The sequence below is a fragment of the Platalea leucorodia genome (genome assembly GCF_965183815.1).
Source record: "Platalea leucorodia genome assembly, chromosome: 6".
In the NCBI taxonomy this organism is placed as follows: domain Eukaryota; kingdom Metazoa; phylum Chordata; class Aves; order Pelecaniformes; family Threskiornithidae; genus Platalea; species Platalea leucorodia.
This window is the reverse complement of record NC_138828.1, coordinates 39,818,808-39,842,061: the sequence shown is the minus strand read 5'-3', so window position 1 is coordinate 39,842,061 and position 23,254 is coordinate 39,818,808. Positions and strand designations below refer to the sequence as shown.

At 40.0% G+C, this 23,254-nt stretch overlaps 1 protein-coding gene across 1 annotated transcript in view; it reads left to right on the top strand.

The window, feature by feature from the left end:
* Window positions 1-4,423: 4,423 nt before the first annotated feature.
* The window catches only part of PDGFC (platelet derived growth factor C), a 136,039-nt gene continuing 117,208 nt past the window's right edge, over window positions 4,424-23,254 (top strand). Inside the window, exon 1 of the mRNA XM_082314783.1 lies at window positions 4,424-4,778. Coding sequence (XP_082170909.1) covers window positions 4,661-4,778 — 118 coding nt within the window. The 5' untranslated portion in view covers window positions 4,424-4,660. The remainder of the gene's footprint in view (window positions 4,779-23,254) is intronic.

The following is a 23,254-nucleotide window of genomic DNA, read 5'->3' as shown; positions in this document are numbered from 1 at the left end:
TTTAAACCTGAACCCTGTTACACCAGCAACTAATTCATATGTAACTACAATGAAATCAAGAGCACCTTGCACAAAAGCAGACACTTGCCTATGTGTCTGGATGAGCAGATATTTATTAGTTTTAAATTTCATGCTAAGCTTTGCAAAATACTCTTTTCTTTAGCATGATCGCACAAGGATTTTACAGGTATATTCAGAAAATATGGGAATATACAGGTACATATGTATTAATTCCTTTTTCCCCCCCATTCATAACAGGACGCGAAACAAGCTGTGGGGAAACAAGGCAATCAATCTTCTTTTCCTAACAACGGGTCCCAATCTTGCAAAGTTACATAAATGCCTAGCTCCAACTCTTGTGAGACATGAATTTGATAGAAGTAATTGCTTTTGTGGAGCTACAAGGCTCCAGAAACATTTCCCTTTGGTTGTACATCATGCCTAAAAATGGGTTTATATCTCAGCCTTTTCCTATTTTCCCCCCAAATATTTTGCTCCTCACCCTATTCCTTCTCAGGAGAGAAATGCTTATCTTGTAGCATACCTTGGGGTGGGAGTCTTTCTGAAGACAGCATATAGGAAAAGGAAAGGGTATGCTTCCTTGCAGGACTTGCTTGGGACACCTAGAGCCCCCTGAAGCCAGTCGAGATTCCTTGGTATCAGTTCAAAACATAAAGGGCAGCCTGTGAACACCTGTGCGCCTTGCCAATTCCAGCCCACTTCCACAGGTAACTGTGGGGAATCTTCGTTGTTGTAAAGCGGTGAAGGGACAAGGGCTGGAGCGTGTGTAAACTGTCCACCTCTGTTGGTGCTGTGATGATGTGATTTTGGCAGGGAATTCTTTTTGTTGATGTAAGGGGAGTTTGTGAAGATTGTGCGACGGATCTATATTTTAATGGTAACTCTTTAAGTTAATAATAATCACAGAGAAAGCCTTTTCATTTCAAGGGTATTTATAGTTCAGGAGTACAAAGGCTATACACCATCACAGTAAGTCTCTGCAGTCCTAACGGGCCAAATTTCCATTGTCTTCTCTGGTGGCTAGGTCTCAATAACAATAAATTCCTGTGGGATGATCCAGATAATTCAAATTTTATTCAAGTACAAGAAAAATTGCTTCAAAAAGTTCTAAATGAGGGTGATGAAAAAAACAGAGTCATAAAACAATCTGAAAATGTGTCGAATCAGCATGGCTATTCTACAGAGCAAAGTCTGCGTCTCAAACTGTTTGAAGATGGCAATTAACGGAGAAATGTCTGTTGCAATATTTAAATTAAAAATACTTGATACACAAGTTTTATAGACTATATTACAAAGCCTTTGGGAAAAAAAAAAGTCTTTGATACACCATCAAAAAGACTACATAGTGCAAACTAAGTAGTTGTGAGATGAGGTATGGCATGGTGACCGATACAAAAGACAAAGACTGAAGTACAATTCTCAGCATGGAGAAAAGTTAGGAATACAAAATCTGTGTAGTTTAAAATATTTATTATGGAGGTAGAAAAGAATGTGAACATCGTGGTAGCAAAAGGCAAAAGGCAAAAAAAAAAGGTAGCAAAAAGTCTTAACGATATCCAGAGAAATCTGTACTGGGCACTGGAGTCACCAGAAATCTTAGATGCATCGGCATTGTTGTCCCAAGTGAGAGTCAGTATTGGCAAGGCAAGGTGCGCTGGCAGGAATGATCTGAAGTACACATACATTAGTTTGTTGTAATCATGTAACCATTCAGAATATTTTTTTAACGTCAATACTTCTGTGGATCACTGCATGAGTAGATCCAATAAAAAGATAAAGCCATGCATAAGAAATACTATATACAATAAAATGTTCTGTCTTCACTATATATGTTAAGATTAGGCCTTCACTTGGAATGTCGTGTTCTGGTTGTCCCGCCCCAAATAAAACATAACAAAAATAGATGGGACTCTGAAAAGCTCAGAGGTATAGAGATATTCAGATGAAAAATGTAGTAAAAATGCCTACCTGGGAAAGGATATGATAGGGCTATAACAGAGAAAATGAACAGGGTAGAGAAGTTAAATCATTTATATTTACCTATTTTCATAATTCAAACATATACATATACCTGATGAAACTGGAGAGCAATAACATTAAAAATAAATATAGGTAGCTGGTGATAAATGCTTAGCATGAATTTCAGAGAAGACTGGACATTTATAAGGATAGTGATTACCATACACAATATTTTGGATAGGATTAACAACAAAAGCATTTTTGAAAAGAAGTAGAGCCTTCATGATCGAAAACGTACGCTGATCTTTAATTACAGGGGGTTTGGAATGAAAGCTTCCTCCCCAGGCAGTGTTATTCCGTATTCATCCACTATGCGGGTTCTTGCATTTTCCTTTGAAAAGTCAGAGCCAGGATGCCAGATGAAACACTGGTCTGACGCAGCCTACGTTTTCAAAGCTATGGGAGACGTCGGATGCTTTGCTTTTCATGTACACAGTGTGAGACATTAGGTCCAAGTTTTTCAGTGGGAACTTGTCATCAGTTCCCCAAAATAAGAAGAATCCCACAAAATCCTCAGGCAATGAAGGTTAAGTTACAGTGCAATACTTCATTTATTTCATTAAAAAACCCCCACTGCTTGTAATCATCAAGGTAGAAGACCTGCAAAGCAGTACATGTTATTTTTATTTCCATTTTAAGATAACAATAGTGAAAACCGAAAAAATAATAATGGTAACAATAGTAAAAGTAACCACATAGTCTGCTTTGTGCAGTACATTTCTTTCTTCACACTCTGTAAGGGAAGGGTTGCTATTTACGGTATGCTCCAAGTCTGCCTTTCAGAAGACAGCCCAGCTTGGCTGGACAGCTTTCAGTTGCTACTAGAAATATGTCACTTATTAGGAACAGAGGGGATGTTTATCACTGTCTCAAGGGTTACTTTGGCTGAGGCGAAGAAACAGCTCAGTTATATAATGGAAAGAGCTGGGTCAAAGGATAAGAAATTTATATAGCGTGTGCTCAAGACTCCAGTCATGCAGACTCAGTTTCTCTCTTGTGTGTCTGGCACAGGCAGCGAGTGAGAGCACGGCTATGCAGGTCTTCCCATCCGTCCCCAAAGCCACCTCAGAGCTATGGGGGCTGAAGTCACCACTAAAAAAAAAACCTCTCCCAAAACTTCTCAGTCGAGAGGAAAAGATGTGTCCTTCCTATTGCTTCTGTTGCCCTCCCGGTATCTAGTTAGTGTTCAGTCTTGTTACCCAGACCCACCACGTAGTCACGGTTCAAACCCTCTTCCAAGCAAACCAGAAATGTCAGCTCTAGCGGAGAAGCTTCAACACAGCATCATCTTAGTGGGTGCTGAATATCATCAGTCCTTTTAGCCCTCACCAGCGTTAATGAGGGGATACTCCTAGCCATAAATTCAGTTCTGATTTCTGGAGAAACAGCAAAAAGAAACCCAACCCTGCCTGCTTTACGGATACCACCTCACCAAGTACCGCACAGCATTTCGGCAAGAGAGATAGTCGTAAAAAGTTGAACCTGTGTTTCCATCTGTTTATGTAAATGCTAGAGGTCTAATTTCAAGGTAGCCAAACCAGCAAGTTCTGTCAAAAGAAGAATAATCTGCATCCAGAGTCCTGATAAAACCGCCTCTCCTCGCTTTAGTTCCCAGTATCAAGGACACGCTTCAGATGAAACGTTGAACCAAGCATCAAATTTTCAAGCACCAAACCCAATTTACCATAATAACAACCCAGTAAACAAATACTGGTAAGTCAGCACAACGATTCACCCTAATTACCAAACCCAGAAATTGGCCCCCGGACCACGGTGACCTCGGTCCCTCACCGGGGGGGGGGGAGAGCTCCCTTCGTGAGGCAGCCGGGGGCTGAGGCGGCGGGACGGGGGCTGCCTCTGCCCCCCGCGGGGAGGTTCCCTCCCCGCGGGGGGCAGAGGCAGCCCCCGTCCCAGCACCTGTTGCGCCGCCATTTGGCCGTGAGTGAGGGGACAGCGGCGGAGGCCTCCCCGCTCGCCTCCTTCTTCCCAACCGACAACTTCCCGGGGCGTCAACGGCCGCGCCAGGTGCCGCCCTCGCCGTGAGGGGACGGCGGGCGAGGCGGGAACCGAGCGACGCGGCCCGAGTTGGCAGCGCGGCCGCTGAGTTGAGGGAGAGGAAGGTATTTCTGTGGGAGCGCGGCCGGCCTCCTGCCCGCCCCGCCGGCCCGCCCCCGGTCGCCGGCTGACAGGTGCGCGCTCCTCCGCGGCAGCAGCGGCCCCGCTCGCCCCCGCCTCTCCTTCTCTGCCTGCCCCGCGCCCTCACCAGCCCCGGCTCCTCCGGCCCCCGCCCGGCACGGCCCCGGATTGTTTAGTCCTTGGGAAGCTGGTCTGGGTCCAGATTTTGCTTTGATCCTTTTTTTTTTTTTTTTTTTTAAAGAGAGGTGGGGAAAAAAAAAAGCCAAAGAAAAACAAAACCTGGAGACACAGAAAAGGGCTCTAGGAAAAAGTTTTGGATGGGATTATGTGGAAACTACCCTGCAATTCTCTGCTGCCAGAGCAGGCTCAGTGCTGCCTTCTCCCCAGCGGCGCAGCCCGCGCCGGGCGCTGCTGAGAGACGCCCGGGCCTCGGTGCCGCGCCGCCAGTGCCTGCTGTGCCGGAGCCCCTCGCCCCGCCGGCCCAATGCTCCTCCTCGGGCTGCTCCTGCTGACATCTGCCCTGGCCGGCCGGAGGCAGGGGGCCGCCGCCGAGTCCGACCTCAGCAGCAAGTTCGCCTTCTCCGGCGCCAAGGAGCAGAACGGTAAGGAGCAGAGCTCCGCCGCCGCCGCCGCGCAGCCCGGGGCAGAGGCAGGGGCAGGGCGGGGGCGGGCGGGCGCCCGGCCGGCGCGGAGCGGCGCGGCGCGGAGCTCTCTCGCCTGCGGGGCTGCCCGGCGCCGCGGAGGCAGCGCGGCCCCGACCGGGGTGGCGGCCGCGGGTGGGGGGGGGAGAGCTCCGCGGCCGGGCCGGGATGACTGGGGCTCGGCAGCTGGGTGTCTGCCCGCCGCCTTCGGGGCAGCGCTGCGGGTAAAAGGGCAGCGGTGAGGCGGCCGGGAAGGAGCCCAGCGCCGGCTCGGAGGCTCCCTCCTCCGCGGTCGGAGGTGCAAAATGCCTTCCTCCCCCCGCCCAAAAACCAACGACCCGCGCACCTTTGTACCCTAAACGCTTAGCTCTCGGGGGGTAGGGGGGTGTGTGGGTTTTTGTGTCTGTGTGTGAATGAGTGGTGTTTTGTACAGGCTGGAAACGAGCTAATCCTGCATAGGAAATGAGAATTACTTTCAACTTTCAAGTGTACCTGAAATGTTTAGAAAACTCTCAAATGCAAGTTCCCTTGGGCTGGGGCTGCGCAGAGCTGGAGAAAGGCTCCTTTCATACAGCAAGGGCAGCTTCGGGGTGTGTAATTTGCTTAGCCTCTGAACTCCATATGATTTACATTATTCAGATTTTTAAGCGCCTTTCCTCTTGATCTGCCATTATGAAGTCATTTTAAAGAATATTTTACAAACTGAAACGTTATATACTGCATGAAACCACACTTAGTGTAGAATATCTAAAATTAAGGCTGTTAGCATACATTCATGGAACCCCTGGTGCTTAATGTATGGAGGGGGTGTGAAAAATTTAGTACTTTGCATGTCAGCTAGAATGAGCTTTCTCCCTGGGCACAAACCAACACAAAAGGCCAAGCTGGGAGCTCTCAAAACTCTCTGAACTATAATGAAATAAAGCAGAAATGCAGATTCGAGGCTAATTCAATTCTCTCAACTTTGAACTTGGGACTCCCCAGATAGAAGTATTCTACGTCATATCTTTTAATAGAAAGCAAAGTTTTGGAGACCTCCACAAGTGCTCTGTGAATGGCTAGAATATGCAGTGTACTGGTGAATTTAGCAGGGGGAGATTAATACTGCTGTGGCCTGCTAATGTGATGATATATGGCACCTGCAGACTGCCGGAGCTACTGATCAAAGAGCAGCATGGGGATCAATCTCTAATCAGAGCAACTGTGAAGGGCCAGAGGAAAGTGATCAAAAGACTCAGAGACCTGGCTATTCTGACAGGAAACCAATCAGACTTTGTGCACAGTACAGGAAATTATCTGCTCTGTGTGAGAAAAGAAATCACTCACTTTCTAGCCCTTCCCAGCTTACCTGGTGTTTAGAGGCTTTAGGACACCAGTTTGTGACAAAATGGACTTGGCACTAATATACTAAAGTCTCGTGCTGTTATGCTGCCTTCTGTTAAATTTGCATGGTGTGCATATGAAGCATATCGACACACAAAGAATTACCATTGTTTTGCTTTAACTTTGTCAGGACTGGAAAGAAACCTGCTACGCTGTCAGTCTGCCCTAAGAGCTTTGTTACAGGATAACACAGCTGGGCCCTGAAGGGCCACCGGGGTCCAACAATGCGAGTGCAACGATAAAGTGTAAAAGGTAGATCATACAGCATAGAAGCAAAACTGATGTAAATAGGTATAAGTACACATGACAACACAAACTAGATTCTGTTCACATGTATCAGAAATGCAGCTGCCTTAGGTCAGGCTTCAACTGGTTTGCAATGCAATTCGGCATGCTCTAAGATACAGTCACTATGTCTTAGAACAAATGCAAAGCCAGGATAATTTTTTTTTTTTTTTAAAGTGCCCTGAAACTGTATTCTGTGGTAGTTTGTACTTAAAACAATCGAAGTTCTTCTTGTAGCCTACTTGATGTTTGCTTTCTAGTTGTTCAATTGCAAAACTTACTTTAAAAATTAGCACAAGTTTAGGTACAGCTAAGTGCCAACCCCTGACTTTTCTTAACTGATTTTAATTATTTGGGGGATCGGTAACACTGGTCAAACCAGTTCTTACTTGATTTAATTAGAGTGATTTTTACACACTGCTGCAATCTAAAGATTGTATAGCTTTTAGCTAGAGGCAGGTTAAAACTCCCTGGAGTATGAGAATGAGATATTGCTGTTCTCATGCCAAATAATCTTTGGTCAGGAGAGAGGGAGATTTTTCACTCATGCAGTCTACAAATAAAAATTCTGTCCTCTACTTGTAAAACTGCTAAATGGCCAAGAAGTTCTGCAGTAGAATGGATTACAGTGTTACTCAGCAGCACACGTGGGTGCTGTAGCTATTGCTTCAAGGCAATACTGAAAATGACTATGACCAGTTATTAAATCAGTGGGACTACTTGTGTTACAAAGGGTAAGCATGTGCTTAAGGATTTATTTATTCATAATTGGTTTTTATTTATTTATTTACTAGCTAAATTATTATTAACTTCAAAATTACAATTTGACTCGATTTATTTACTCAATGCAGACATAAGGAGTTCTCTTGTTTCTGCTGCATAGTGAGTGTCATTTTAGGTGGTGATTTCCTAGTGTAAGTATTTCTTTGTCATTGTAAATTAGCTATTCTTAGAACACAGTATTTTGCTGCTACCTCCTAGGAATTCAGTGTGATAGTTGTTGTGGGGCCAGTGTAGCTCCATTTGAAACCACTTAAAACTGCCTCCTTGTTTTTATTGGCTCTCTGTTATAGTCAGGTTTTCTTTAAGAACAGGTTTTATTTGTAAACTCTGCCTGATGGTAAGGGGTTTTATGTGATTTCCTTGAAAAAATTAATATTTATCTTTAATGTTTTTATTTGTAATTCAACTGAGTAAATATTCATCTGGAGGATCAAAGAAGTTTATGCAACAATTTTCTGGAAACTGAAGTAGCAGTAAATGGTGCATGTAGTGATGGCTCCCATTTATCTGGATGGATTTCATTTCCATGATTCTTTGTCCTGTTGAAAAACAGATTATGCTTTGAAGGGTTTTTTGTACTCGGTGGCTTTATCAGTTCTCTTATGGCTGTCTTATGTATTTATTACCATTTTTCCATATTGAAGTAAAGAGTCAAGAAAAATTGATCACTCAGTTTCTTTTGAGGAACAAAACTCAATCTCTTGCATATTGAATTGGATTACTTGGATGGTTTACTTATTTCTTCTTTCTATTATAGTTTTTGCTACTTTTCCATCTACTTTTGAATGCTGTTTTCATGTAGTCTCTTCATCCTGTTTCTGTAGTTTCAACAATGTCTGAGGGGAGCTATTGATGGATTGAATAATGTGAATGACTTAATTCTAATGACTTAACTCTGGTCGTCTGAGTGCACCTGTTTATGTGATATTATTAGTTTAATCTAGATCCGATTACAACGCAAGATGGCAGGAGAATCTAAGTTCTGTTTTCTTGGCTGTCTTAGGACAAGAAGTGATAAATGTTTAAGTTTGCTAAGTTATCAGCTGTTATGATTTCTGTGAGAAATACGAGGATGTCTTTGTAGAAAATAGTGTAGAAACTACTATCGGGTGCCATAAGCAATGAAGTGTATAGCTTATGTGGCACGTACATTTAAAATGTAGTAATGAATGACTTCAGAAGACCAAGAAACTGAGGTCAGTTAGCAACTCTCCAGGACCAACTAGTTAGAAATATTAATTTTCCTGAAGTCAGTTTCAAGTGTGAATTAACAGCAGTAAATGGAGTCACTGAAGTAAATCTTATAGAACCAAAGCACTTATTTGATTTCTGTCAATCCTGTAGCACAGGTAATGTACCGGTGATGCTCTGTCTTTTGATAGGTCTTAATTTCTTTTAAGTGTGGTTTGTTTTTTTGTCTTTTTTTTCCCCTTCCCTTGCATGAATAGAAACTGCTAATAATAAGTTTCACTAATTGATCACTTCATAATGTATTTCTTAAATCTTCTGAAAGGGACGAGATTTATGTTGCTTCAAAACAAAACAAAACAAACCAAACAACAAACAGGAGCTCTTGAGCTGGAGTTTGAGACTTGTGTTATCTCAGGCCATCCTTGGGAAAAGTTGGTGGATGCAGCTGGAACTGAGCAAGTAGCTGAAGTGCCAGAGGGAGCTTCTCTTGTCACCTCAGCATGTGCATGGCCTCACGTGCCTCCTCACAGCCACCTAGAGAATTCCCTGGTTCGTGTATCTCCGAAGGGAGCTTCCAGCTTATTCGGGGATGGGGACAGCATCACAACATACAGTTACTGATTAAGTTCATCTAACTCGGGCTGAACACCTGAAAGAAGGTGTAGGTGTCCAAGTGATGCAGCACATTGAATCCTTGCAGAGGGCAATGTCAGTGCTTTTGCTTGAGTGCAGTCATTTGACTGCAAAATTATCTCTTATAAAGCAACATACTTCAAAGCAGTGGGAACTGGTGCCACCTCTGCTGACTCTTGTTGAATTGATGAGTGCCAGTACAGTGTGTTGACTACTGGTGGGGAGCAGAAATTTTCTTCATTTTGAGAAGATAAGGAAGTATAAAATATGAGCACTTGTCATCTAAAGGGAAACTTGATAGTGATGCAATTTTTCTTAAGTTTAATCTATTTCTGTTTAGTCCGAGACTTGTTTTGAAATGTTTTAAAGCCCTTTTCCTGGAGAGTGAACAATTGCACCACATCCTCTTTTGACTTTAAGCAAAGGATTGTGGCAAATTAGAGAAGTTCTTCAACACCGCAATAAATTGCAGTAGAAGAAAGTTTTAAAAACTGGTTTTTGCCTTTGTAGTTGACTTCTGCCGTATTGTCTGCTATTCAGCAGCGTGCTGCTTGGGACTTCTTAGTCCTGCTGCTTCTCTCTGTTTCTTCTGTTAGGTAAAAGTAAGGGTTTTAAAAGCACAGACCATTTTGCTATTTGTCCCAAATATGTAGGCATTCCAGCCTTCCTGTATCTTTGTTAAACATCTTGAATGGAATTTGAGGGAGAAACACGTAAAATCTTATTTTTGCAGTAACTAGTTCATATTAGGTTTGCAGACCAGACTTTAAAGGTTTATGTCATGTTGTTTGGGCGTTTTTAGTTTGTTTTTCAGTTAAAGTTTTATAACGGAGAAGAAACACAGAGCATACCTTAAGACACTGACAGCTATACTACCAAAGAGCTTATGTTGAACTTTGTCTTCACATAATGTCTTTTATAACTTTATCCAAACCTTTTGAATCTAATTATTACACAGTCAGCGTGTAATAGCAAAGTACTGGTTTGCATCCTACAGCAGTGGTTGTGCATTATAGCAGAGTGGTTTTGGAGGTTTTTGTTGCTGTTGGGTAGTTGCTGCTTTTGGGTTTTGCTGTGTCTGGCAGTTCCTGATTACTAGAAAGAGGACGTGCTGTGCAAGCCCACTTTCCTTAGCTGGAAGTGAGCCTCTTCAGTTGCTTTAGAGATAGCTCTTGGCTTTACCAGGGAGCCATGCCTTTGCTTTTTAGTCACAAAGTGTGTGCCATGGTAAATACACTTCCCGGTATGTAAGCGTCTTAGGAATTGGCCTGTACATAAGTAGTCATTTAGCAGAAACCTGTGGGACTTAGAAAAAGTTACACAACAGAAAATGAATAGTTAACATGTAGACATGCAGTTATTTTAGTAGCACTTAGGTATCTATACGAGTGCTTAGTTGTTTCAGAGTTTCTGAGAAACTAATTGTACGTTAGAACTTACTCAGCCCTGTCGTTCCCTTTTGGGGAAAACTTTTGCAGCTTTTGTTTGAATGTGAAATGCTTTCATTCAAGTAGGTGAGTGAAAATTCATAATGTGCACAGTAAAAAAAAGCTTCACAGTAGTGTTAAAGCTTCACAGTAGTGAAGCTAAAACATAAATTTTCTAGAGGCTTTGTTAAATTGTAGGATGTTATTTTAAGGTGGCGATGCCAGGAGGATTTATTCATAGCTCCATCCGTAGATATCCTAGCCTTAGGGTTCATCTGTCTTCTGATCTTCTCTTCTTGACATCCTTCTGCTGAGATTTTTATAAACGTATCCCCAGTGTTACATTGGGTTATTTGGGCTTAATTGCATGATCCTACAGCATACTAAGCAGTTTTCTGTTATGTGAAGATACCCCATCTTACAAAGCATGTGTACAATAGGACCTCTACACGTTTTCATGACCTAATCAGTTTCCACAGAAGTTGATCGGCTGCACGAGACAAGGCAGGACTCTAGACCCTCATGGAGAAAGTCTTATACACAGAGAGTATAAGAACTATTTAAAAAAAATGTAAATTAAAGGAGAGAGCCCAGCTAATTCCTTGGCTTCCTGCAGGCCCTCTGCATTAGGGTTAGCAAGAGTTCAATTAGTTCTATTCCAGATACTCCATTTTCGTTAAGCATGCCCACAATTTTGGACTTTGACATTCACCTTTCATAGGCTTGACCATACATTTGCACTGGGCTTGTAGGCTGCTTGGCTTCTTGTTGCTGTGGATTCCTATGAAGCCCTGCGAGTGCATGCCACCTCTCAACTTGTGTCAATGTGCTTTTACCTTCACCGACTAGGCCGTCAGGTGAGCTGGCTGCAACTCATCTTAAAAGAACTCATCAGCTGTTTCGTTAAGTCTCTTTGAGCTGCTGGATGATTATTTCCCTGTGTGGCTGTTCTCATTCAAACTGGGCTAATTTGAGACTATGCAGGTTAACTCTGCAATGAAGATGTTCACAGTGCTAGTTGCTGATTTTTTTTTTTTTTTTTCATATGCAGGTGTTTGGGGCTGGGGAAGGAGACTATGGATTAACCTCCCATGTACTGCAGTCCCACACAATACAGGCAGCAACAACATTTGCACATGAAATAAGAAAATGTTCAAAGGTTATTTACCATGCAATGGCATCCTTTTATAGTAGTGAGAATGGGAGAGTTGCAGGGGAGTAACCAGTAACACCTTTTTTCAGTGGCAACATGCCTTTTTGTGAATTAATCCTCATAAATTATTCATTAATCTTGCTCTTTATGGTCAATTCATTCAAGGTATCATTACAAACACAGATGTTTTAAGAAGATTCTTCTCTGTTCATCTACTCCCTGAAAGCCCAAAACACTGAAATTTCTCCTTGAGTTTGTTAAAATGGATTATTAACTGTATTAAAATCTTATGCAGGCATGGCTCAGTTTGATCACTGTTGTACTGATTTCTTTACATGAAGTGCAAGGTATGCACTGGTTCTGAATAAAGCCAGGTGAAGGACCAGGCGGCAACAGGGAGGCAGATGCTTTCCTCTGGTCACACACCTTGCCAGCACTGTGGCTGGAAGTAGAAATCTTTGTTTTGAATTTTTTAGTACTCTGTTTTCTAGATGAACGGTGGCGTTAGTTGGGTAGCTATCCTTTTACGTTCCCTATGATACTACAGTTCTACTAAAGGAAAGCGAGGGAGGTCTTTTGAGCTTTCAGCAAATGTCTGGCATAGCCGGTGATAACTTTGAGTGCTGGATTTAAACTCTGTTATCGCCCTTATGCGGCTTTTCTTGAAATGTTAAGTCTGTCTGTCTCAGGAAAAGCAAAGAATGTCTTGGGAAAAGGAAACAATGCTGCTTGTGTTTCCTGTACATTTAATTTCTTTTTGCGTTGCTTCTGCTGTAATATTCTTCTTATGAATTGGCAAAAAATTATGTAAGAAGGTGGGGGGGCAGGAGGTTAGATGCTGCAGTTAATTAGGGAATTGGTCCTGTAATCTGATAAATGGGCTTCAAACTAGGTTCAGGCAGTAAAAGGTAAAGGACTGGTGCCCTTTTTGTAGTTTTGATGTTCTACATCTTTAAAATATTACTCAGTCTGGCACATATCAGCAAAGTTGTAATTTTCTGTGAAGGAAAAGTCCAGGTGTAAAATACGAAGGAGTGTCATATTTGAAGAGTAGCTTACACTGGAAAAATGGTTTTGGAGATGCCTTTAGCACACCTTCCATGTCAATCCATAGCTGTTAATCTCTCTAGGCCACTTTTAAGCATCGTTTGTTTAAAAGCACGTGAAGTGGGAAAATGACTTTGCTGGAAGAGGTACCAATTTGTGAAATAATGTATAATACTGCTTGTTTTAATTGTTATCTTTAGCTCTAGTCTTTTCCACAAAATTCAGTTGTCCACTCTTTTATTAAACTGTTATTTGGGGAGCTTTGTTGGATGAGCCATTGCATGATAGCAACTAGAACATCTAAGAAGTTTGATTTTCTTTTTTTATTATCCCCCCCCCCCCCAGTGTAGTTCACTGTGTAACTGTCTGCCTGCCTTCACCCTTGTTCAAACCAATCAGAGGCACAAGTCCTAGGAGCTCCAGGTTCCTCCTCTGATTGACAGGAAACCAGCACTCATTTTATACAATAGTTAAACATTAAAAAAGACATATGGCACAGGAAATTCTTTTGCTGTGTGTGAAGGTATGGCATGTCCAAACTGAAAGTGTTGTTCTGACTTTTTCAGCGGTAGTGGTGAGTTATATGAGGCCACTTCCATCTGCAGAGAGTCTGTTTCACTTGCTTGTGGTTCTGGGGCTCATTCAAATGCTCTAAAACAAAATAAAAGGAATGGATGTAATAACTTCTTTATGGAAAAGTCATAAAAAGCTACAGGGCCGTGTAAACAAATTGGGTCATTTACAAGATGTTTAAGTGGTGGATATTCAGTCCAAATTCAAAGGTGTGGATTATGTTTTACAGTCATCTTGACTGAATTTTGCCCTCAACAAGACTTTCTTTTTCTGCCAGGAATGCCTTTGACGCTACAGATGACAAATTCTCAGAAATGGTGTTTCAAACATTTCAGTGCATTCAGAGTAATGCTGAGAAACAGGAGAACAATTCAGTAGTATAATTTGATCTTTCTCTAGGTGAATGAGGGGCCATTCTTGATCCGTGTGGTTACACTGTAAAGCCGTAGTGGAACTTTGTAGTGTTCCCGGGGAAAATAAACTAAAAGAGTTTCCCTTCTGGATTCAAACATGCCTGAACTAATTACAAAGCAACCGTTTTGGCTCTCTGCTTTGTTCATATAAATAGGTTTGCACAGAACAGCAGCAACTGTGATCCAAGTTAAACTGTGCTAGTCACAGAAACTTCTGTCAGACCAAACTGAAGCATTGAACATTATATCTATGGTGCGTTGACTCAAGAGACCCTTGTGACTCGTTTCATCATTTGTCAGAGAGTACTGAAAAAGTGGAATGGAAAAGAGGATAGCTAATACTTTTGCATGTTAAAATACATTCTGAAGGGTTATTTATAGGCTTCAATGTAAATGTAAGCTTACGTATGGACAATTTGCTCAAGTTTGGGGAAGGGGCACTGGTGTTAGCTACTATGGGGTGCTTTCCCTCTCATGAGATGTGGTTGCTCAGCTCTGCTATTACCAATGCAACTTCAACTACCTTTCATAACTTTTCATGCACTAACACCTGCAGATCATTTCAGAATGAAAATAACGTTACCGAGTGCAAGCTTGGAGTTAGTGGTAATTAACTGTACATAGATGAAGCCTCCTATTTGTATATACAGTGCTGTTGACTCATCTTTTAGATGTTTGATACTGTGCCTGTGAAAATAATAGTTGTTACTTGGGAAGTGTATATGTGTGATTGTACGTTATTTGAAGAAGTCCTTCAGAAAGTGATTCAGATGAATGTTGCATCTTACAGTGTTGATTGTAAAAGGTTTGTATTTACATTATTGTCAATTTATATTTTAAAAATACAGTTTTGGGAGGTGGTCTATTTTAATACCTCAAGGCTTCAGTGTCTTACTACTTAGTGCATCTGTCGTTACGCAGGGAGACCCATACCTGCAAACATTTCTGTTGCTTGTGTAACTATAGTGGACCTGAAAGGGAAGTAAAGCCTCATAATTGAGAGCTAATGAGTAATGGCTCCAAAACAAACATGATTTCTAGACAAGGAGATAAAACTGTTGTATATGACCTTAACCTAAATGCTACTTTTTAAAATATGGCTAAGGATTCTTGTTGGGCCAGCTTTCTTTTCTTTGTGTCATTCAAAAATACCCAGCCCCTGGGAACACTGCATATCTATAGTCAGACTACAGTCTAAAACTTGAAATACTCTAAAAATTTCTGCTGAGCTCTCACTGTATTTCTCATAGTGCTTGCTGGTATAGGAATTCACAAAGTACTTACTTACCTCTAGTGCTAATGCAGCCTTGTAGTTATTTCTTCTGAAGTGGAGATTGAATTTGTAATGAACACTATCATTATCGCTAAGGGTCTTTGCTGGTAGAGTCTTTCAGTGATCTTTACCTACTCTCATAAGATCCTTTATAAAGATTGGCAGAAGATGTTGAGATCAGCCATCTTTTTGGTTTCTTCATTGGGGATCTTTATTTTATATCTGTTCTCAGTGCCTGCAAGAAGTAGTATGTGTGTGGGGAAGCGGGTGTCCTAGGCTGAGTCCAAACAGGGCTGGCAGAGAGGTTTTGAGCTCATTAACTTTCATTTCAAGAGAGACTACTGAGATCATCTTCCATCTTACCAAACACCTCAAGAGTGCCACACCTCGGTAAAGTGAGTGTACCAGTAGAGAGCTCTCTTACTTATTTAAGTACCTGATTTGCAAAATTATCTTAGTGCTTGTGGGGGAAAAGATGGTTTTGTGTAGTTGTCAAGTAGAAACATAAACATGTTTCTAAAGCACGTGCTTGCCTTATCAGCCAGAACTTTACAAAGCTCTGATTGGCCTCATTAGTCAAGATGTGTGTGAAGGTACTGTGTAGTGATAATACCTAATGAAATAGTTGTGATATGTTTCCATATTGTAACTCCTTTTAATGTAATTACATGACCAAAATTTGGACCTGGTTAGTTCTTTGCATTAGGGAAAGGAACTGATGATGCACCTGTAGTATATCTAACACTGTCTGTTAGTTTTACAGGATCTGTAGCTTCTCTTTGAGATTAAGTTTGAGAATCTACATCATTATCATTGAGAACACTGTTTCAGGCTTGGATCAATGCCCTTGCATAAAGGTGACTTCTCTTGCTCATTGTTGAAAAAAACCCAAATCTTGTTAATGGTTCTGATTCATCAAAACAGTTTAAAATATTTCACCATAGAAGGGAGGCTTAGTTTTCTTATGGATAATTTTAACAGCACAACATTTATTTCTAGCAGCAGTTGCTTAATAGGTGGTCTTTAATTACTCAAATTTATAGTTACGTGCACTTGTATGTGGTTTATTGTGACACTTTTTTGTATGTGGATGCTTAATGTATGTTTGTTCTAATTCTGTTTATTGAGGTATATTCTTGGGCTAGATTGACTTGTTCAGATTTCTTCACTTTCAGCAAATACTTGGTAATCTTTATGTTCAGTATTTGCATTTCGGATGAGAATATGTTCTCTGCATTTTTTTAAAAAGCAAGAATCTCTTGTTTTGAGTTGGCTTGGGCAAGCAGTGGTGAATATTGGAGCTAAAACTATTTAGACTGTATTAAAAGTGAATTAGGAATATGTTAAACAGGTCCCCAAACATTCAATAAATGAGACAGTGTATAGTTTAAATAGCAATCTTGTATGTATATATGAAGATCAACTAATGCTAGGTAACATGGCAAATAATATTTACATTTCACTTTCATTTTCTCAGGTTTGGGAAGAAAGGCGTTTTCCCTGCTCTTCTGCATGTCAGCTGTTCTTACATTCATTTAATTCCAGGCAATAGGGGCTGTTGAACATGTGGATCATAGCCCAACATGCAGCTTGGATGTGGCTGACATGCTCCGCAGAGGGATAATGTCTCATCTGTGTGGCTGCAGCTGGTTCGTGCCATCTGGTTTTGGAATGTGCATGTGCACCCAGATGTTGCTACTGAATACAGAATAGAGTAGCTATTGATTTCTGAGTCCTGTCACCCCAGCCTGTCTTCAGGATCTTAGAAGACAACTCTGGAATATGTTTTTGTTTTTTGAAGTGAATGGTTTTATAAATAAATTGCAGCACCCTTCTTTTTTTTTTTTTTTTTTATACATGTATTTTTTTTGTTATTGCCTCTACTGCAGTCCCTTGGCTGGCTTAAGACTTCAGGGCCAGCTACAATAGAATGATGTTAGTTTTTAGTCACAAGTAGTTTTTTTTCAGTTATATTTGCTCCTTTCCATCATCATTTTGCAGGATATTCATTGCTTTGAAGCTACAAGTCTACTCTAAAAGACATTTTGTAAAATACTTAACATTTGTGGTAAAAGAATGCATTTAGTGAACTCCTGCCCCTGCTTTAGTCAAATCCTTAATATAAAGGCCGTTCTAAACTTAGAACTTACTTACTATAATGCACATTATTCTATGTACTAGCGATTTATTGTATTTATTGTTCCCTTAAGTATGAATACTTCCTTATAAATTGTGTGTTACTAGCTGACTAGCTCCAATCCCTAAACTTCCCCACTGACAGTACTTTGGATAGGTGTAAAAGATGCAAAGGTATATCGAGGAGTTGCTCACTAAGGTACTCAAAAAGTTTTCTCTGTATATGAGGAATTCCGCTGAAGTTGAGAAGTGATTTGATCTAGTTACTAGGAAAAAATTACATGACACACATTTGCAAAATCAAGCCATTGCCATTAATTCAAAGCTTGGAAAAAGGAAACATCTAGCAAGATGACTTCTTTTTCAGACTTTTGATTATGTCCATAAAATGTAAATTAAGTTCAGCAATTGTATTCATGTTTGCTGTGGTGGTTGTGTCTGTCTAGCTATAAAAATCATTTAATGTATGTGAATTGCTTTCTTATCTGAAAAAAAAGAAATTAATAATGGTTGAAGTGTAATAAAGTTTATTTATAGAAAGTAGTATTTGAAAGATAAAAGCTCATCATACTTTCATATTTCAAGTGTTATTTTCTTTTATAGTTCTCTTTCATTCAGTGCCTTTCCTAAGCTAAGGAATCCAAGCTGTATGTAGAACAGGACTTCTACCCCATTTACAGTAAAATACTGACGGACAGATATGAAAACCTGTGCTGTTGATAAGAATTTAAAAATAATTGGGTAAGAACTGTAGCCAAAAAATGCTTCTGCCTTTATGCTAAGGGAGAAATGGTCTTTTCCACAATTCGCAGAACAGTTGCACAATGTTGGATGTATTATAACATAGAGAAGTGGTATATGTTGAGAGGTAAAGACAGAAATGTGAAAAGGAGATCAGTCTTGAAAGCCACTTGTAGGGGGAAAAAAAAAGATACTAGCAGTGAACCACACTGCATAGAAACTCTCTTTCTGTGTATCTTTTTTCTTTCTATAGTAGAAGGCAGAATAAAAGGGCTCCAGCACAGTAACTCTCCTTTGATGATTACCAAATGTCGTTAAATTTTTTTTCATACTTTGTGCATGAGTATCTTATTTTATATATTTATACTTATTTTATAGTCTGCTAGATCGATATCACCTGATTTTTGCATCATGTAAAGGTGTTGCAAAGGGGGGTTTGGAAGATTTTTTTCACTGTAACAATCAGGACATAAAGCTGTAAACAGCAAAGACTGCAATCTAGTTTTTGTAAACACTGCAACATACTGGCTTGATTTGTCCTTCTACAGCATGGCTAACTGACAGCTCTTTTTGAGGTGCTGTTCCTCAAAGTATAGGATGCGTGTGGTGGTGGTGGTTGTTGTTTGAATGGGTAGGTCTTTATTGTCATTCAGCTAAACTTCTGGTAGGCAAGCTTCTAGTGCTTCATTATCTGTGTCCTGAGGCTGGCCTGGTACAAAGCAATATTGGTAAGTCATTGGCTTTGTATTTATGTTATTAGCATATGGTGATAAATGTAAGTGGAGGTTACTTTTTCAGTAAAAAGACATGAATACTGTGGCATTTTCTCTCTCACTTCATGTTAATCAGAGTTCATATCCAGGCAGTGAAGAGACAAACCAATGCTTTCAGCTGTGATAGTTTTTCATGCTAAAACATTCTTCAATGTCATGTAGGTATTTATATGTCTGATAAAATACAGATGAAAGTAGCAGATTCTTAGGCTTTTTAGCAGTATTGGATTCTCAACATAAGAAATCTATGTTTTTCTCTGCTTTCTCCTTGTGCACCAGAATCAAAATGTTAGACACGGCCTTTCAAATTGCTTGTCTTTTGTGTAGCTAGTAAGTGTGGTTTTAAGAGACAGCTTTATACCAGAACTTATTATTACTTTAAACAAGAGCAAATGATAATACTTTGAAAAATTAAGATAAAAATATTTTAAAAATGAAACTTAATGGCAATGGAAAAATCCTATGTGTGTCTCTGAAAATTCTTAATATACTTTCTTTTCTGGCACACGCTTATGTTGCCACTAGGAACTTGATCCTTAAAGGAAGAGGAGAGAACGTAACAAACTGTGCAATGGCACCTTGGTGCCAAGATAGATTCAGTGCAACCATATTTTGTTTTTGTTATTCCTGGCACTTTTGGAAAGAATGATTTCATAATGCCTGAAATGTTTCTGAGGAGAAACAAGATTTCCACCAAGACCTCTTTCTTTCTTTCCCTTAACATTTAATTATTTGTATGGGTTGAACAGCTCTGTTTAGAGCTTGTGTTATACGTCATACTGGTAAGCAGTAAATTTTTTTTTCCTGTGTGTACTTAAAAAAGCCCCAAATAGGAGGAACATAATGTTATGCCCTCTTTCAAGAGTTGTGTTTACAGTGAAGAGTGCCTATGTTTATAAACCATGGGGAGGCAGTCTTAATGGAGGTAAATAATTGCTATTTGTAGGGCACAGAGAAGCTTGTGAGAAGGTAAACCAAACTAATTACTGAAAATTTTAACAGTAGTTGTTTTGTCAGAGTGAGCATTGAGTGTCTGTTGCATTGGTATCCTGATAGGCACAGTACACTACAGTTTCTGGATACATAGGGAGCCAATTGGTCTAACTCCCTGCATTATATCTTAGAAGTGGCTTTTTTCAAAAGTAACAACAGCATGTAATAGAAAGTTCTCATTCTTTTGTTTTAATTATGATCTCTCAAAAGGAGGGCCAATTTGAGCCTGACTTCGTTTGTGATTGAAAGCTGTCTCCTGGTTGTGATGTACCAAATGATTATAAAAGTCAGTGGGTGGTTTGGTTAAAGAGGGAGTAGTGGAAAACAAGTGCATTCCTGTGGTAAGATGATGGGAGAAGGAAAATGAAGTACAAGAATTGCAAGGGGAACCATTTTGAGGCTGTTGGAAAAACAGTGGCTTTAACTTTAATGAATTCTGCGTTGTTGGGTTTTCTTGCATGTGGGGGTTTTGGGGTTTTTTAAATAAACTGAGCCCTAAGGGGAAAGGGTGTGATCCAGACAGTGGTTAGTGTTGATTTTTGAGTAGAAAGGTCAGCAGCTTGCACCTGCCAAAAAGAGTTTGGTCAGAAACGGTTAGATGTGGATTTACATAGGGATGGAGGAAGAGGAGATTTGGTAATTTCTCTGTCTGTGAACAGCCCCGGAGCCCCTGGAATCATCTTTTGCAGAAATAAAAGTTGTAATGGTGAACACAAGGCTTTCGGTGCTCAGCTAGCATCTGCTTTCTGTCACAGTTAGAGAAGGGCTAGAGGGAAGGATCTTGCATGTAGATGGAGTGGTCTGTGATTCGGCTCCTGAAAACCGAACAAAAAAACCAAACCCCAACCAAAGCGGAATTAGTCCTTCTCTTCAAGGTCACTTGATTACAAAGAACACACCATGAACATAATGGGATCATTTGTTCAAAGGACCAAGCTGTTTATGTTACTGCTACCTTTTGTAGCAAACAGCAGAGAAACTCCATAAGAAAGCTTGTTAAAAAAGAATTACAATGATCAGATCAAAACTAGGACATTGTCTTGGAAAAAAAAAGGGGCATCCAATGAAATGTTTGCCATATTTGGCAAATAATTTTTCTCCGGATCTTTTCTGTAACAGGTATTGATGGTTTTCGCCTAGGTAATGTAAGTAGGTACTTTCCCTGCAGTTTAGGAAGGGTTGCTACTAAGATGCTGTCTTCTGCAGTTCCATAAATACTGTCTTGAAATGGAAGTGACAGAAGCAAGGCAAAAGTAATAATAGTATACAAAATTTAAGAATGTCTTTTTAGCAAACGAGATCTAACTCAAAGAATCTGCTTTCATTCTCTGACAATTATGTTTGTGTTTTGCTTTTAAGATGGGTGCCCTGGTCTTAAAATTCTTGCTGCTGTGGAATTTCCTTCCCTTCCAGAACTGAAGTCTTCTGTATGTAATTCAGCTTTCCTGAATTTTCTTTCTTTTATGAAAAGAGTACCTGGTTCACTGGTTCTGGGTACATTTTTTTTTTTTCCTTACTTCTTCAAATGTCTGTTTACAAACACCGGTTCAAATAAGCAATATTACATTCAAAGAGATTGTGTCCAGAAAATAACTCTGTAAATAGCTTCAGATACCTCATCATCTTTCTTACAGTGAAAAAATATTTCTATGCTGTTAATTTCTCAAGCTTGGTATGATTCTGTTTTCTTTCCATAGCTTTCTCATATACACATGAATTGCTTAAAGACCTCACTTTAAAATCTTAACATCTTAATCTAACTGCAGAGGATTAACTAATGATGATAATGCCACCTCCAACAATTGTTTGTAACTCTTCAAACTGTAGCTATATATTAGGCTTTAGACAGCGTTAACAACTTTTTTGAAGTACCTGCAGAAATCTTCCAGAATCATGAAGCTAGAAGACCTTTTTATTGCTTCCTTAATGCAAAAATATTGCCAGGGACTTCGCTTAATGACAGTCTATCAGTGTAACGCTTCAGTTATATTTCTTAATATCGTGGCATTATTCAGGTAGTAATAAAGCATGGGCAGTTGAAAGCACAAGGTCTAGCTGTTTATCCTGTTCTGTTCTTGTAATTTACTTGCAACTGGGTTTAGCCACTACTTGAGTAGGCTCCCGAAGAAATATAAATTGTTAGATGAAGGGGTTTTGGAGACAGTGTGGTAGTCTTCCATCTGTATTGGTACTGAATGTGACATGATGGTGCTCCTGTAATTGTTTGTGGGTTTTTTGCTGTGTGTTTTGTTCTGTTTTTTCTTCCTCTCCCCCTACTCATACTGGAGGGTTGAGATGGTGACTGAGATCACCTATCACTTGCTGCAGGAATAACACACTGCTTTGACCAAATTCAAATTGGAGAATTGCTCTTGGTCCCTGTAAATTCCTTCCTAAACACTTAGTTTTCTTGCTCTACAATAATGCCTTTGGTTTAGAGCAGCCACTAATTAACTACTTTGAGTTGTTTATCCCCCATTTGGATCTGTAAGAATGTAATTGCCATTCTGTTGCCCAGTCTTACACAACTCTGGATATATTTTAGTATTCTTTGGGATCTTTACATGAAAGATGCGACTAAGTGTCTGTTTATTATGTTTCGTTTTTAACTTTGGGAAACTGTAGGAAGAGAAGCTGTAGCAGTTGTGGCACTGGGGTTTGAAAGCACAGCTGAAATCTTTAAGAAAGAGAAGAGAAACAGAACAGAGCTATGGGCAGAAAACTTGCAAAGCTCACTCAGACATGATTCCTGTTTACCAAGAAAATTTCAGTTAAGAATTACCTTCTAAATCTGGAAATATTTAAAGATGTAAAACTTAGGGTTAATTAGCTTATTAAATATTAGGCTGAGGAGAATTCAAGAAAATTATTCTTGATTATACTCAAAAAGAATTGCTTTGTATTTGAGATGAAACAATTTTATTAAAGGTAGGCAAGGAGAGGTAATTAAAGGTATGGAATAATATGTGCATTTTGAATATCATCAATGGTAATGAGGCCAAAAGGAAGAGATAAGGTTAAGTATAATGCTGTGATCTACAATACAGTAAATTAAAAGAAAGCACTAGTAATGTAGCCTGTGTGCCAGGGCAACTCCCTGAGAAATATCTAGAAGGTAATAGCAGCCATTCCAGGCCAAATGAAAGGTCTAGTTAGCTCAACGTGTTGTATCTGATGGTACCCATTAAGGAAAGTAATGATGATTCCCTGATCTATTCTCCTGCCTTCTAGCATTTTAGTAGTCAGCTGTTTTTTTAAGATCAGGCAGAATTTTGGGGTTTGGTAGTCCAATAGCTTTTTGAAACCTTGTAAACTTCTGCTGTCTACAGTTCCTAGTGGTGAGAAAGTTTAACCACGTAACAAATAAATATCTTCTTTTGGTTGCTTCACGTGCGCTATTGAATCATTTTATTCAATATCATCTAGTTCTTCGTTTTTGCCTATGATTTTTAGATTTGACCTGCTATTGTGGAACCTCACCTGAGAGCTGCTCCAGGCTTTGGATCTGCCACGTTTTTCTCCTGTATAGTGTTTGTGTGTATGTCTATAGAAAATATGCACATACGTGCATGTGTGTGGGTATAGGAGATATGAATAAAAATGCATATAGAGTATGTATCTGCTGGCATTCCA